General features: G+C 35.1%; 3 protein-coding genes across 4 annotated transcripts; 1 reads left to right on the top strand and 2 right to left on the bottom strand.

Moving 5' to 3' along the window:
- Positions 1-2,425: 2,425 nt before the first annotated feature.
- On the bottom strand, positions 2,426-4,355 carry LOC106339675. Of its 2 annotated transcripts, none has more exons than XM_013778526.1 (7): positions 3,830-4,355; positions 3,494-3,549; positions 3,356-3,395; positions 3,175-3,252; positions 2,964-3,083; positions 2,800-2,879; positions 2,426-2,720 (listed from the first exon to the last, which is right to left on the bottom strand). In XM_013778526.1, exons 1-7 carry the CDS (start codon positions 4,265-4,267, stop codon positions 2,639-2,641), a joined length of 894 nt encoding a protein of 297 aa, XP_013633980.1. In that variant the 5' UTR covers positions 4,268-4,355; the 3' UTR covers positions 2,426-2,638. The 2 variants fall into 2 exon arrangements, with proteins under 2 accessions (XP_013633980.1, XP_013633981.1); XM_013778527.1 differs by having other exon boundaries at positions 2,458-2,720; positions 3,356-3,389.
- A 501-nt stretch (positions 4,356-4,856) lies between these two features.
- On the bottom strand, positions 4,857-8,402 carry LOC106337262 (probable serine/threonine-protein kinase DDB_G0276461). Its single transcript, XM_013776344.1, has 7 exons — positions 8,148-8,402; positions 7,306-7,812; positions 6,483-6,648; positions 6,342-6,392; positions 6,084-6,266; positions 5,418-6,017; positions 4,857-5,337 (listed from the first exon to the last, which is right to left on the bottom strand). Exons 2-7 carry the CDS (start codon positions 7,782-7,784, stop codon positions 4,993-4,995), a joined length of 1,824 nt encoding a protein of 607 aa, XP_013631798.1. The 5' UTR covers positions 7,785-7,812; positions 8,148-8,402; the 3' UTR covers positions 4,857-4,992.
- A 3,626-nt stretch (positions 8,403-12,028) lies between these two features.
- On the top strand, positions 12,029-15,681 carry LOC106336723 (beta-glucosidase 33-like). Its single transcript, XM_013775649.1, has 13 exons — positions 12,029-12,353; positions 12,456-12,525; positions 12,804-12,862; positions 12,992-13,067; positions 13,195-13,272; positions 13,373-13,460; positions 13,581-13,836; positions 13,922-14,043; positions 14,129-14,346; positions 14,455-14,483; positions 14,704-14,806; positions 14,934-15,042; positions 15,164-15,681. Exons 1-13 carry the CDS (start codon positions 12,045-12,047, stop codon positions 15,453-15,455), a joined length of 1,809 nt encoding a protein of 602 aa, XP_013631103.1. The 5' UTR covers positions 12,029-12,044; the 3' UTR covers positions 15,456-15,681.
- Positions 15,682-15,935: the final 254 nt, after the last annotated feature.

Genomic DNA, 15,935 nt, shown 5'->3' with positions numbered 1-15,935 from the left:
GTCTATTGGGACATCTGGCTGATAACGAACGTCTGGCTCTAGTTGAGCATCTGGCCGTTAAATGGCGTCTGGTTCGTCTAAGCAGCACATCTGGTCCGAAGGGACATCTGAGGCAAAGAGAGCGATGGTACATCTAGCGCAGAGAAGCGCATCTGGTACATTTGGCACTTAAAGGTGCATCTGGTACTTCTGTTATTGAGAGGATTCAAGTCAAGGTGGAGAATTGTTGATATGCCTTGAATCTGGATGTTACATCTAGGCGATGGATGTTACATCACGTACATCATACCGACTCGGTTGCATCAAGAGCGTTGCATCAAGTTATTATGGATGTTACATCTGATCGTGGGCTTAAGCCCATGAGTCCGTTTAGTCTAGGGTTTTAGATGCGAGATGTTACTATATATATCTTGTATTCGAAGTAACCCTGAACTTGCACTCTGTAAACTCAATATCGCCTCCAATAATAAGATATCTCTTTGCCCGTGGACGTAGCCAAGTTGGTGAACCACGTTAAATCTCTGTGTTGTTGTTACATCGTTTTTATTCATCTGTTTCCGCATCTGTTTCTTCTCACAATTGTTACAACATCTTGTTATGCGTCAGATCCAATATTTCAACGTTAACATAATGATCCAATATCTCATCGACTATCCCATCAGCTCAACAGCTCCGGAAATGAAGAGGATCGTGGCTCAGCTAACCTATCTTACAAAGCATAAAGACAGGAAAATCTACAACCCTGCAAAAGCACTTCTTCAACATTGGAGCCAGAACATTACAGACCAAACTACACAGAGATGCCCTTAGAACTCAAGCCTAGGGACAACGTTAGTTGTTTATTCTTTTAGTAAACTGGAGTTAGTGTAGTCACCACTTTAAATTTCAATTTAATCATACTAAACTGTAAAAAATGTTTTTTCACGGTCTCTGTTTTGTGTAGTTGTTCAAGTCAAAATGTGTGCGTCTTCTGTTTATGCGGATTAATGAATTTGTAGAGTGCTACCCTCTTCAAAGAAAGCAATACAGGCTCTTCAAATTAACATATGATTTTGTGGGATTCTCTGCCTTTTCCCTCACTCGGTATGTTTCATGTTGTTGGTATATAACATCATGCTTGTTCCATGTTTGTATGCTCATGCTTCCATTTGCCTCTCGCCGCTTTTCTCTTTAGATTTGATTCCTCCAGATGCTTGGGGTAGAGAAGTAACAGAGATGTGTATGATGATGAAGCAATGACTTTGACATACTGCCATCCAAGAAACACTCAAGGAGCATCCTCCATAGCCACTGCTTTCCACTCTAACGCTTCTTCTTCCTCCTCTTGGTATTTTTGCTTATGTTGTTGTTGTGTATGTTGGGGAGCCAATGTCCAAGAAACATTTCTTGAAAGAAAGATCTCTCAAAATCCTGCATTCCAGTTTTAACAGTAATTTCTTGGACACCAAGTAACATGAATAGGCTCCTTTGATGGAGACAATGAGAAAGACCCAAAAAATTCTATTAAATAAATCTATTAAAACAAACTGAAAGAAAACTACTAGAAAATGTTTCATATATTTGATTATTATTATTATATATCAAAGCTAAGAAGAAAGATAGATTGCAGTTTACTAGGAGACAACCTAGGTTGCACGGGTACTCCAAGTTGGTGCCGTCTCACGTATCAGGTTCGTCTGGGGGACGGGGACGTCTCGGGTACGCCTAGGAAACGTCCCCAATATGTGTGAGGTGAACCCGGGACGTCAAGACTCATCGGGTACGGGCTTGGTCAGAGAAGGAGACGTTCCGTAAACGTTTCTGCAGAAAATAGAGGTATCCATTTGAATCTTTGTGTATCCATATGAATTTTTGTGTTATAAGAAGTGTAAAAAATTAAACCATATATGTTTTTAACTTTTAATGTGTTTATTCTATTAATTTTGAAAAGATCAAAAGTTGTAATTAAAAAAAATAATAGTGCATCTGTCTCTTCGATTCTTCCACTCTCACTTTAATCTCTTGCACTTCCATCTTCTTTCTCTTTGAAACTCAAATCTCGACCATATCTCCCTCTATGATATATCAGCAACAGAACACATACGCACTTTCCTTCCCTTTTTGTCTCTTTGTTGTTTATATTAAAAGCAAAAAACGTAAGCATTTTCTTTACTTTCTTCTTGTAATCTTATCTTACGAAAATAATTCATATACAATGTTTCTGTGTTTTCTATACAAAGATGTGACTATCAGTTTACATGTAACATATATTTTTTTAGCTTATTCGGTTGATGTTTAGTATTTTGAACAAGTGTGTTTTCTGTTGTTGTCTAGTATTTTTATCAAGTGTGTTTGCTATTGTTTCTGTTGATGTGTAGTACTTTGATTAAGTTTGATTAAGTGTGTTTGCTGCTGCTAAAACTTATGTTTCAGATTTTAACATTTTGACTTATGAATATTTTTTTTTTTATATATATGGTCGTCGTTTCTATACCGTACCCGTATGTATAAATTTTAAGTTTGACGTTTCCCGTCCCCGGGGCTGCTTAGGAGACAACAATAGAGCAAACAAACACACCCCTCTAAAGGTTCCTTGTTATATAACTAAATCAACTGCAAGTATATTCACATAAAAGTCCCACGCTTTAAATTCCTTCCTTCATTGCTCTCCAAATGGTGGGAGAAGAAGAGCCAATCTTGCCTTGTACCTCCCGATCCTCTTCAACCGTTCTTCTCTTAATCTGACAACAAAAACAAACCCACAATTTTGTTAAGCAAAAACAAAATGGTAATCACCAAGGAAACAACTTTGTGACTCACCGAGCTCGGACCTTCTTAGCACGGTCCACATGTCTTTTCAAAAGATCAGCATCAGACAACTGTTTCACAGATTCCTCGTCCTGAATTTCATCAGAGAGTTGATATAAGATAATGAAACTTAGCATTATTATTCATCATTAGCATGAACAAGACAAAACACAAACCTCTTTGTCTTGTACACGATTTGGTTCTTCAACTGAATCTTTTGGCAAACTAGTCTCTACCACAACCGATGCAGGCAAAGGCTTTGGTAAACATGTCACTGTGGTATCGCTTTGGTGCTTCTGTAAGCAAAATCCATTATGACATAAACACAAGACCGAACTCTACATTAAAATTACAAAAAAAGAGCAAAACAGAAACTGAAAGGCGAACCTGAAGTCCCTCATGAGCACCATTTCTCAACCACGATCTACAAAGCGAATACAGAGAAGCTCCCTCTGTTATTCTAACCTGCAAAAACAAATGAAAAAGCACTAAAACTCCCCAATGGACAGAGCAAGCAGTCTCAAACAATAACGTAAACGGACCGAAAGATAATGAACAAAAACTTCACCTTTCGTTTTCTTATAAGGACCAGGACGTCGTTTCTGCTTCTAAACAACATGGAAAGAAAACACAAACATAAACAAGTTTGTAAAGAAGATTCTCTTATCAACAATGAATTAAAAGGAAAGAAGATAGTAGTATGCACCTAGAGTTTTTACGCCCACCATTGTCTAGAACTGAAGTAGAAGGAGGATGAGCAACCTAATCATCATAAAGTTTAAACCTTTGTCCTCATTATAGATCGCAATTCAAAATTATGACAATCACTAAGTCAAATGAGAATGCCAAAAACAATTTCACTAACCAACACAAAGCTAAAAGCTTTGAACATATGAAACAGACAAAACAGAACAACTGATGTAATAACCAATCTCTTTCACTTCTTGTTCCCTGACTAAAGAGCCTAATCCTAACAAACCAACCAATTCCACTAACCAAAGGAATCTAAAAATTTTGTTCGGTTGGAGAAGAAGAAGCTAACCCGAGGTTGCAAGAAGTGAGGAACGCCCTTCAAGTGACCCGGCCCGAGATGAGAAGCATGTTGGATCTGAGGTTGTGCAGCTCTCATGAATTGACTCACTGGATCCAAACCCTGCCCATTTTGGTACGGCAGAGGAGGATACCCACCTGATGATGGATCCGCGACTATACTCGGACTCTGTCTTCCGGGTCGGGTCGGTAACCCACGACCCGGGTAAACAAGAGCTGAAGGGTCCTGGTGAGGCGAACCGGAAACGGGATTCGATCGTCTGACCGGGAATGGATGGATATTCGGTTGAGGTTGAGGTTGACGGTGAAGGGGAGCTATGGCTCTGTACGACGGCTGAGGAGACGGCGTTTTGACTGTGCTGGGTTGTGTCATCGGGGTTTCCGATGCGGCGGCGAGAGAGACGGAGGGGTTGGGATCTGGAGTGGACATTAGGATCGGTTTGATGATGGATTCGATTTTTTGGTTTGATAGAAACTGTGGGAGACAAGATTCAAAGTTTGGTACCTTTATTTTCTTTGCAGATTTAAATCTCCAAACAGACGCCAACAGTGGTCCGGTTTTGTTCTCGATTCAATTTTGAGTTATTGGTCCGGTTCGATCCGGTTCACTTTAGATTAATTGATAATTCACTTCTTTTGATGAACATTTTCTAATTTTGGTTTAAAATTTTCAAGTTAATTAAGGAAAACTGATTCCAATTGAAAATTAGATATATTAAGTAAAATTTGGTTCGGTTTAAGTTAATAAACTTTGGTTTGGTTAAGAAAATTATAATATTGCGCAACAAGGCTAATTTCAAAGCATAAGACTGCAAACGTTTCTTTAGCTCCTCTGTTTCCCAATGAGCGGTAATTTATCATATGGTAATTACAAAGCCGAGATCTTCGCCACTGCTCAGAAATACGGTCATACATTCCCCAGAAACACAGCTCTGTAAAGTTTGCAGCACAAAAACAGAGGATAGTCGATCATCTACAAAAAAAAAAAAAAAAAAAATTAAAGATTCTGTAAGGCAGCACAAAAACAGAGGATAGTCGATCATCTACAAAAAAAAAAAAAAAAAAGATTCAAGATTCTGTAATGGCAACCAAGAAGAAGCTGTTGTTGTTGGTGTAAGAGGACTAGCAAATGAGCTTTTGAGATCAAGTGGGTTTCTAGAAGCCAGCCCATCCAGCAGGTTGAGCAGCTTTCTGGTTCTCTCTCATCTTTGTGTTCCCTAATCTCTGTGAACTACTCCCCGAACTTACAGATCTTTGCGCTGTTGTAGTAGCAGAAGCTGAAGACGGTGAAGCAGCAGCTCTGAAGGACTCTGTCTCGAAACCCCATCGCTCAAAACCTTGGCTTGCCGAAGCTGGTTTGCTTTTGCTTCTCACTGACTCATTGTTGTTACCCTTTGATGCATCGCTAAATGGTTGCCATGAATTTGGATCCGAGCTTCCTGTCGACCAATCAGATCTGTCTTGCTGAAGATCCCAAACCGTTCCTTCAACCTTATCTCTCTGTTTCAACAAGAACAATAGAGAATCATAAAATATAAGAAAAATACGCAATCTTAGATTAACAGGAAACAAGAAAATACCGATGGAGTTGATGAAGTGGAACGCATCCCTGGAGAGTATCTGCTCGGTGATGACGACACAGTTTTGGAAGCAATGGTTTGCTTGAGATCCTGCAACTCTTGCCTCTGCGATCTACATATAGCAGAAAGCTTTTCAAACTTAGCCGTAATCTCAGCCTTCTCTGACTTCGTTCGCTTCAACTCTTCTTTTAACCTCTCTACCTCAGCCTCCAATGCCTCTTCCTTTGAAGGTTTATTACCATTATCGAGCTTGGCCGTGTCAAAATCATCCTTCGACACTCTTGACCTGTTATTGGTTGCAGCAGGACTAGTCTTGTTGGGTTGATGATGACTATTGTGGCTGTTTGGTTCATCATATATAGGCATGCCTTTGTTGTCTTCTGATACAACCGAGGTTTTAGCATGCTGAGTCGCCCAAAAGGCACCAAGAGGGCCTCCACTACTAGCTGGCTCTCCAGATGATGGTGGTGGAGGTGGTGGACTTCTACGAGGTGCTGGAGAAGATTTGCTTGCTGGTTTTGATGAACCCATTTCAGGTGGTTGATCTGGTAATGACTTTTGTAAATTAACAGGAAGCAGCTCGTTGACACGAAACCAAATCTGTAGATGGAGATGTTGTTAAGAGACATCGCATCAAATGAGAACAAAGTGCTGTTTTTTTTTAACCTGTGTAATATCTGGTCGTTCATCAGGTGAACCTTGAAGCATGTCTTTGATAAGATCCGTAACAGATGAGCTGTACTTAGGTGATTCTGGTATACGATAGTTCCCGTTTAGAATCTGCAGCTTTGATTCTCCATCAAATGCATTCTTGAAATAACATATCCGAAACAAAAGACATCCAAGAGCCTGAAACATTGTAAACACAGATACTTTAGTGTCAACCTCTGGTGAGAAGTTGAAAAGCGTTTTCAGATGACATACCCATATATCAACCTTCTCGCTTATCACCTCCCTTCGAAAGAGATCCCACATCTAATTGCCAAATAAAGACATGATGAATCATACATGTTTCTTTAAACCACTCTTATGATCTGTGTAAAGAGCATATGGACCTAGTCAAACCTCAGGAGCTCTGTATCCTGGTGTTGTGTGTTTCCTAATATTGTCTTCTTCAATCCCCATCTCTTCTGCTCTTTCGAATACTTTGTGGTTTGTTGAAACGCTTCCAAAGTCGCATAACTTCCACTGTCCATCTGAACTAAGTAGCAGATTCTCTGCCTTCAAGTCTCTGAGGCAATTATGGAAACACCAATACTCAGTTTCCATAGCTTGCACTAGGCCTGGACACATTTATACTAAACTGAAGAACCAAACCGAACCAAAAAACAAGGTTCAGTTCTGGTTTGGATCCTATCAATTACCCAAGCAGATCATACTACCCTATAACCAAAAAAACAGAACCGAACCGAGAACCAAAGGTACTCAAATTTTTATAATATAGTTTATAAACTTATAAATATTAACTATATTTAGAATAATCAAATCATTTAAGAATATTATTTATAAACCGAAATACTCAAAAAGTGAACTACCAAAATACTTTTTATCTAGTTACAAAAAAAAATATACTTTTTATCTGAGATATATAAAATTATCCAATTTTTGCCTGAAACCCCCACCAAAAATCTGATATTTAGTTTAAAACACCTGAATTTTCTGACTTTTTAACCCGAATTAACCAAAAAACCAGAACCGAATGGGATCTGAAACTACTTCGGATATTAGCCGGTTCTCTACTTTGTTATCCGAACCAAACAAAAAAACGAAATAACCAAAACCGAACCAAATTTTCTAAATACCTGAAAATACCGAACCGAGAATCGAATGCCCAAGGCTAGCTTGCACACTCAAATACGAAAGAGATCTAATAAACCATCAAGAATACCTGTGAGCAATGCGCGGGGACTGACAATGCATTGCAAAGACAGCGTTACACACATCTCTAAAAACCGCAAGAGCTTGTTTCTCTTCAAAGTAACCAGCACCACCGCCTCTGCTCTCAAGCACTTCCACAAGAGACTTACCGCAAAACTCCATAGCCAAAAGAGCTTCTTTCTTACCCCTCCCCATATCCAATATCCCGTGCGCGTAGAGAGTGACCACGTTGGGATGCCCTCTCAGAGACTTCAGTACCGAGATCTCTTTCATCACGAGCTCGAGAGACTCATCGTCGTTGCATATCATGTGCTTCAAAGCGTACTGCTTCGAGGGGTGAGTAGTGTCTTGAGCTGAGTAAACGCTGGAGAAACCTCCTTCCGCGATGACGTTTCGAACCTGGACTTTAAGGCTTCCTATCTCGAGGTATCGACCTTCGAGACCCGCAGCCGCAGGCTCTTTCTGAGCGAATGGTTTGAACTTCCACATGTTTCGATCAGTGGAAGTAACAAGGACGCTGCATAAACATTAAAAAAAAAAACTGAGATAAAGGTTGAATCTTTGATCATTACAGAGCAAAACGTAGAACCTCAGGAGATTCAACATACACACGAGAGCTATTGAAGCAAATCATATACAGTCTTGAATCAAACTAAAACACACTTCACAGTACAGCTTAGAATCAGGTTCTTCTATATAAACTCTTTTGGAATCAGAACAACATGACCAACGATTAACCGCTCAGATGAAACAGAGTATGAAGCTTCCGGGTTCATCGAGATCTCACCACAGAAACAGAGAATCGACAGATCAATATAAAATCTAATGCAGATGGAAGACGAAAGGTTGTACCTTTGCAAAAACCCAGATGCTGATCAAACGAATCCGATCACCAGAATTAATATTACAGTAGAAATTGAAATCACAGTAGCTGGGTTAAGATCTGCGTTAGCGTTTTGCCTAGAAAGGTGAATACTTTCAAAAGGTTTAGAGAGAGAAGAAGAAAGCGGCAAATCCGGGAAGAGATTAGGAGAGTGGTGAGACAAGAACATTATTAGTTTTGTGCCTAAACCCAACACATAGACGTGGACGTGACCCTCCCATTATCCATTTTGTTTAAGAAATTTCTCTTGATTTGTATGTGTTTTAAAAAAAATGTATATGCGTCTGTTACGTATAAAGTTAGCATTTTTATAATGTTATCAACGTTGTAATATATGTTTATGGTTTTCGTTGCGAGATGATATGCAGTACTTGTATGTTGTTCTAATTCTAGAATACTGAATACATGTTCGGCTGTTCCTATCATACTAGATAAGTAACGCCATTTTATATCCCAAGTTTGGTTAGCTCAACATATCGAGAAGATGTTGTTTGTTTCATTTCTATCGGTTTCTAAACTGAATCTTCGAGGTGCTATATATATATTTGGAGAAAAAATGAACTATATGTGCTTTTGCGGATATGTTACATCCTGGTTCCATGCATGATCTGCCTTCATAGTTCCATATATAGTTCCTTGTAAACGTTGAATCCTGAGAACGATGGAAATTTATTCCACAGTTTCTTAACAGTTTTTTCTTTTTGAAGAAACACAGTTTCTTAACAATTGTTGTATTGTGATCCGAGGTAAGCAATGTCAGAGTCTTTGACAAGTGACGCTGTGGTTTCTAACGATGAGTACACAAAGCTGTTGAGTCCGTTTATTTCAGAGACCTTATATTTTCTTTTCTTTTTGGACAAATTTGAGAGACCTTATCTTAATATAATGCTTTTGAGAATCATAAGGCTTGGTGTGAACAACGTGTTACGTGTTGCAGCTTTATGTTACAAGTGAAAAGCCGAATGAGCTTAATTCAGATAAGTGAAAAAACATAAATCTTAAAACTGAATGACGATAATCTTACAAATTATAGTAAACCTGATTTTCATTAAGAAGTTTTTCTGTAATTGGTTATTTTTATTTTTAACATGTCACTGTCAATAAAAATATAGGCAATGTGTAAATGTGAATGGGTGAGGGCATCTTTAACCCAAATGTTTATGGGAGTGCTTAACAAAACATAATATAATAGTGGGTGGGTCTCAGGATGGAATTCACAAAATTTTAAGCATAAGCTCTTCTGCAGTCTATCTAAGCATTGTTGCTTGCACTGTTCGCGGGTTCCAATAACACGTGGAGATTCGCAATTGGACTATTTTTTAATTTTTGTTTAAATCAGGAAAAAAAAATAATTTTAAGCACCCCATTATGGATTGGCAGATTAATGGTGCTCTGATACTCTAGTTCGGGTGGTTAACGTCGATTTCAAAGACAATTTAAAGAGACATTCTAAGAATTCTGCCATTTTCATATTCACTGATCAAGTGAAAAGAAAAAAAAAACATTGAAATGAAACAATTTGTTTGGTATAAGATGAAATCTTGTTTTTTTTCTTCTTCATATGTCATTATCTTGAAAAAAGAAGAAGAAGAAAAACCTCTACAGACGATTGGAATAATAAAATGTTAAAGCTTTGAGCAAGGTATTAGAATAATCTTTTTAAAAGTATTTCGTGTTGTTAATTGGACAATGACATGACGAACAATTCATAAATTTGATTCATAGTGGGCAAACTATAAATTCTTTAATTTGGAGATTTTTTTATTTCATCGAGAAAAATAGTCAAACAAGTTTCTAATAATTTTTTTACCAAAAAAAAATTATAATATTTGTGGCCGACGAATCTATACTATTATTTGAGAAGTGAATTTGCTTAATTGTCATCTTTTCCATGATTTTAGTTAATTTGCTTACTTGTCATTTTTCATGATTTTAAGATAAATCAGTAGTTTAATTAATATTATTATTTAAATTTTTACTTACTTATCATTTTTCTCATGATTTTAGTATATTTGTTTACTTGTCATTTTTTCATGATTTTAAGATAAATCATTAGTTTAATTAATATTATTATTTAAAATTTTACTTACTTATCATTTTTTCCGTGATTTTAGTTAATTTGCTTACTTGTCATTTTTTCGATAATTTAAGAATAAATCATTATTTTAATTAATATTATTATTTAAAATTTTATTTTAAATCTATATATTTATCATGATATTAAAGATAATTAATAAACATTAAACTATTCTACTGATATATATATACTATTATTTAAAAAAAATATTTTAATATATAATTATCATGATATTTAGGATATTTAATTAATAAATAGATATTAACAATTGATATTAACAATATCTACTGATAATATAATCAATATTAATATTAATTGTAATATTAAGTATTTTAATATATCTGAATTAACATGTTTCTTTAGTTTATTCTGTTTGATCGCTTAATATACTCAAGCATATCTATATACCGTGGTTTCTTAAAAATAGTATCCATTCAGTTTACTCGGTACTACCAAATCAAGACCGTTTTCCTTATTTCGGTTTGGTTTGGTTTTAAATAGTTCGGTTTTACCAGATTGAACACTCCTAGACTATTGTTATTTTATTAATGTTTTATAGTTGTGATTTTTTGTAATCCTTTCCAGTACCACATGATTTCTTTTCAGTCAAAATAGTACATGTATTTAATTTCAAATACAAATTTCCTAATTTAATTATTAAATGGTGTATCTAATTTAGTTATTATTATTTTATAAAAATAAATATTAGAATTAAAAATTGTTAGGTATATAGATATATTAATCCGCACACATCAACTAGTTGTAGTTAGTTTACAGAGAATATATTTCGTCTGTTTCACAAAGATGAATGCTTTATAAAAACTCTGTTAATTACAAAAGATTCATGCTTCAGATTTTTATACATTTTAATTAGTTACTAATGGTAAATTTCAAATTTCAAAAAATTAATTATACTTATAAAAATATTATAAGTCAAAAATTATTGAAAATTGGTAAACACCAAAAATAATATATATATCACCAAATTTTAATATGTTTTTTTAAATATGTGTACAGACACATAGATATATATCTTTTAGAAACTAAGGAAGTAATACAGTAAAACTGTTGGGAATTCTCAAAAGAGAAAATTAGAAGATTTTTAGAGAGAAAATGAACTGAGGCAAATATCTGTTAAAAGGTTCTTATAATAAATATTTAAACTTGTATTTTGTAGTCTAGAAAATCCAATGTTATTAAAGTTAGTAAATTAGAAAATTTTATATTCTAATATTTAAATATATATTTTATCAGAAAGTAATAAAAAGGAAAAAGTAACCAATATATGCTTCAACCCGTTGTATATTTGTCTATAGATTGCAATCTACGTACAATTTTTATGTCATCTTGAAACAACAAAATTCTTATGACAAAAAAAAAAAATTATATTGAAAAGATGTCAAACTCATATTATATTGGACTTTTTTTTATTTGAAAAATAATAACATATATTAATTTGAATCGGATCATACCAAAAGTTAAATTAGTATGAATCGGATTGGTATGATTTTAGTTTCAATTTGGTTTGAAATGAAACAACAACTTTAATTGTACGGGAATTTAAAATTTATGTTATTTTATTTTTTCTTCGATTGGATATCATTTATTTCTATAATGAGTTCCATAACTTATCCAATAGCCAAACCAAGAGATGTCCGACTAAATATGAGTGTAACACAAGTAAAGCCATGAATTCTCTTTAACTTAAGCTGCCCTTTTATCATAATACACTTGTAGCTTCCTTTCTATAAATAGAAGACGGCCTGGGAAGTACAAGGACCGTAATATAATGGCCACCACTACTCTCACTTTATTCCTAGGGGTTTTAGCCCTAACGAGTATCCTTAGCTTCAACGCTGAAGCTAGGCCTCAACCAAGCGATGAGGATCTCGGTATCGTGATTGGACCTAACACTGGGTTGGATGACGATCTTGGCATCGTTATTGGACCGCATGTAAGCGAAGACTTGGACATGGTTGGACCGCACACCAACCTAGAAGATGAAGAACTGGGCACCATCATTGGACCCGAGTTCGAGATCCACAAGCATGATTTCCCCAAAGATTTCATCTTTGGAACAGCCGTTTCCGCATTTCAGGTCAGTATACCTTTGATGATATCTTAAACAAAATATAATGACATCCATTAATTATAACATAGATAAATAAATATATAATTTTCGATGTGTTCCGAGTTATAGGTTGAAGGGGCTAAAAAAGGATCTGGGAGAGGCTTGACAAGATGGGATGAATTTACACACATGTTTCCTGGTATAAATTACGGTTTTCCATTACTTAGAAAGTGATTATAAATTCGGAGAACAAAATAATGAAGAAGAAACATGTCTTATATATCGTCTATTGTACTATTTCATATGTATCCGAAATGGATTAGCTATTGTTTTGGGGCCGACAAATTGATAGAGTTGAAGTCATTGAGATATTTTAATAACTTAATCTGACACATTTTTTATGTTAGTTTAAATCACCACTTTATATTACTAAACCCTTTCTAAACAATGAGTCACCAATATTGTGATATCTTTCAGACAAGGTTGAACGCGGGGATGATGCAGATATCGGAGTCGACTTCTATACCCGTTACAAGGTACGTCATTTTTACAATGTGTATACTGGTTTTATATAAAAAATCCAATGTGTTTACAAATCTGTTAAATAGTAGGATATATTTTCATGTATATATTGAAATGATTGCTTGGGATGTGATATTATATAGGATGATATAAAATTAATGAAGGAGTTGAAAACGAATGGGTTCAGATTTTCAATCTCATGGACCAGAGTGTTGCCTAGTAAGTCCTTCGCATTCTTCCTTGTAATTATTTAACCAAACCACATACTATTTAGAATCTACATCTAAATTTGAAAAGATGTACTGTTATTAATAGTTTCTAACTTCATGAATATATCAATTTTCAGATGGAAGTGTAAGGAAAGGTGTAAACAAGGAGGGGGTGAAGTTCTACAACGATCTTATAGATGAACTTATAGCCAATGGTTGAAAACCTTAGAACTTAATTAAGTCATGATCTTAAATGGTTTACCTAGTTATTTCAACTTGCTTATATAGTAACAATTTTGTATTAATAATTAACAGAGATCCAGCCTTCTATTACTCTCTTTCACTGGGAATCTCCATTTGCTCTAGAAATGGAATATGGTGGTTTTGTAGACGAAAGAATTGTGTAAGTAATTTTGCATGTAAAATAATCCTCAAAATATATTTTTATATGCCAAAAAGAAAACATTTTTCAACTATTTGATTATTTCTTATAACCAATGCTAACAAATTAATTTTAATGTAGAGAGGATTTCCGGGAGTTTGCTAAATTCTGCTTTGAGAATTTCGGAGATAGGGTGAAGAACTGGGCAACATTTAACGAGCCATCGGTATATAGTGTTGCTGGTTATTCAAAAGGCAAGAAAGCGCCAGGACGGTGCTCTCCATTTGAAGTCCTCAATTGTCCCTCAGGAGATTCCTCCGAAGAGCCTTACAAAGTTACTCATAACCAGATCCTTTCTCATCTTGCTGCTGTTGAAGAATTTCGAAAATGTGTCAAGGCTAGTGCTAGAAATTTTCATATATAAAATCCTAAACCCTATAAATAATAGTTCCATTATTTCTTTGCTACGTTTGGAAATATAGTGCCAAGAGAACGGAGGAAAGATTGGAATAGTGTTGGTATCTCACTGGTACGAGCCTAAAGATCCAAATTCTAGTAAAGATGTTGAGTACGCAAGACGAGCCCTCGAGTACCAACTCGGATGGTGCGTTTCTATTTTTTTTTTTTCAATTTTGATATGCATTCATGATTTAATTAATACAATGTTTGATTATGTATAAGATATGCAGGTTTCTTCGTCCTCTCACGTATGGACATTATCCAGCGGTAATGCAAAAAGATGTAAACATCCGATTGCCTGAATTTACCGAAGAAGAATCAGAGAAACTAAAAAAATCTTTGGACTTTGTCGGATTAAATTACTATGGTGCATTTTTCACTACCCCTCTCACCAATACCAATTCGTCGGAGCTTAGTTATACCAACGACTTAGGAGCAAAAATATCACGTAATATTTATCCATTTTCATTTTTGTGCGTAATGATATAATATGCTCTCTCTACAATACTATATATGTGAAAATAATAGTTATTGTGTGTTTCTTTGGTTCCTGCAGCTGAGCAAAACCATTCACCACATCTCAAGGTATTTGTTTATATCTATACACATTACACATAATACACATGAGCACATATATATAGATTATGGATTTTACTTGCCTGTTAAAATCTGTCAAGTAATTTTCTATGGTTTTTTTCGAAAGTATTTCACTTACAAAATTACTAAAGTGGATGGCTTTTAATTCTCAAAAATAAATGAAAGTGATCAGTTAACAATTATATACTATGTCTTGTTTAATCTGCAGACAACTTCAATGGGGATAGTGATATATCCAGCGGGTTTGATGAATCTCTTGAGACATATCCAAGACGAATACAAGAATCCAGAGATTTACATTATGGAGAATGGTAACCCAACTAACAATATATAAATACATACTCATATACATATGTGACTTGAGTAATTACTATAACATTGTGATGGTGCTGTTCTTTTTTGGTAAAAAAAAAATTCTAACTAAAATTAAATTGGTAGGGATGGACGAAATCGACAACGGAACCAAGACCTTAGCCGAAGCCACAAACGACTACGGGAGAAAAGAGTTTATCAAGAGTCACATCTTAATCATGGGTAAAGCCATCAGGTATATTTAAATATATCACTAACTAATATGTTTTACTAAAAATACTTTTATAATAATTAACTAAAGGCATAGAAAAATACTTTTATACTTTTATATCACACATGTGATGGATGGTTTGCAGGCTGCACAATGTGAGGTTAAAGGGTTACTTCATATGGTCGTTAATGGACAACTTCGAGTGGGAGAGAGGGTATAAAATGAGGTTTGGGCTCTATTACGTAGATTTTAATGATAACTTGAAACGACACATGAGGTCATCTGGAAAGTGGCTAAGCGAGTTTCTTGATTCGAAAGAGTCTCTTCACAAATGCTACTTCGAAGGCCATCGTGAGAAAGGATATGCTCCCAAGCTGTTTGACACTGAGTATTTGGATCCTGATAACTGGCGTCTAAGCTATGCAAGCGATATCTGAAGAAATTGTGAAAGAATGATATGATCATCTATCTACTCTTTTCTGTTTAAAGTAAAGCCTCAGCCAATCATATAGTTTATAATATACAGTGTGCTCAGAATAAAAAAGAATAAAAAACTGAGATGGTCATATCTATGTATTTGTGTTTTTGTGTATTTGTGTATTTGTGTGGGCAGTCTGTATACACTTACCAATAATAAAGAATAAGGCTATTATGGAATGTTAATTTCATGATCTCTTTTGTTCCTAAAGCAGTTACACAAGTCTCAGTGAAAGACAAAATTAAATTAAGAAAAATACAGAAGAATCGACCTCAGCAAAAAAGAGAAACAAACTTGAGAAAATAAATTAAAACGAACAAAATGTATGAAAATATAATTAAAATTTTGGTTAAATTTTGGGGATTTTTGCAAAAGTGACTCAAAACTTGGAGTCAAACAGAAAACTAACATTTTCTTTTGACTCCTTTTTTTTTTGAGA

Source organism: Brassica oleracea, chromosome C4 (genome assembly GCF_000695525.1).
Source record: "Brassica oleracea var. oleracea cultivar TO1000 chromosome C4, BOL, whole genome shotgun sequence".
In the NCBI taxonomy this organism is placed as follows: Eukaryota; Viridiplantae; Streptophyta; class Magnoliopsida; order Brassicales; family Brassicaceae; genus Brassica; species Brassica oleracea.
The sequence above is the reverse complement of the archived record's forward strand: the minus strand, read 5'-3'. Positions and strand labels throughout refer to the sequence as shown.

What these genes read in the sequence shown, in the direction of transcription:
- LOC106339675 (XM_013778526.1), bottom strand. Translation starts at nt 4,267, where the DNA reads ATGTCCACTCCAGATCCCAACCCCTCCGTCTCTCTCGCCGCCGCATCG. An exon ending in CTCACTTCTTGCAACCTCGG is followed by an intron (nt 3,550 to 3,829) that starts GTTAGCTTCTTC and finishes TATGATGATTAG; the next exon opens with GTTGCTCATCCTCCTTCTAC. An exon ending in ATCGTGTACAAGACAAAGAG is followed by an intron (nt 2,880 to 2,963) that starts GTTTGTGTTTTG and finishes GATGAAATTCAG; the next exon opens with GACGAGGAATCTGTGAAACA.
- LOC106337262 (XM_013776344.1), bottom strand. Translation starts at nt 7,784, where the DNA reads ATGTGGAAGTTCAAACCATTCGCTCAGAAAGAGCCTGCGGCTGCGGGT. An exon ending in AACGACCAGATATTACACAG is followed by an intron (nt 6,018 to 6,083) that starts GTTAAAAAAAAA and finishes CTCCATCTACAG; the next exon opens with ATTTGGTTTCGTGTCAACGA. An exon ending in CCACTTCATCAACTCCATCG is followed by an intron (nt 5,338 to 5,417) that starts GTATTTTCTTGT and finishes TTGTTGAAACAG; the next exon opens with AGAGATAAGGTTGAAGGAAC.
- LOC106336723 (XM_013775649.1), top strand. Translation starts at nt 12,045, where the DNA reads ATGGCCACCACTACTCTCACTTTATTCCTAGGGGTTTTAGCCCTAACG. An exon ending in CAGCCGTTTCCGCATTTCAG is followed by an intron (nt 12,354 to 12,455) that starts GTCAGTATACCT and finishes TCCGAGTTATAG; the next exon opens with GTTGAAGGGGCTAAAAAAGG. An exon ending in ATGGACCAGAGTGTTGCCTA is followed by an intron (nt 13,068 to 13,194) that starts GTAAGTCCTTCG and finishes ATCAATTTTCAG; the next exon opens with ATGGAAGTGTAAGGAAAGGT.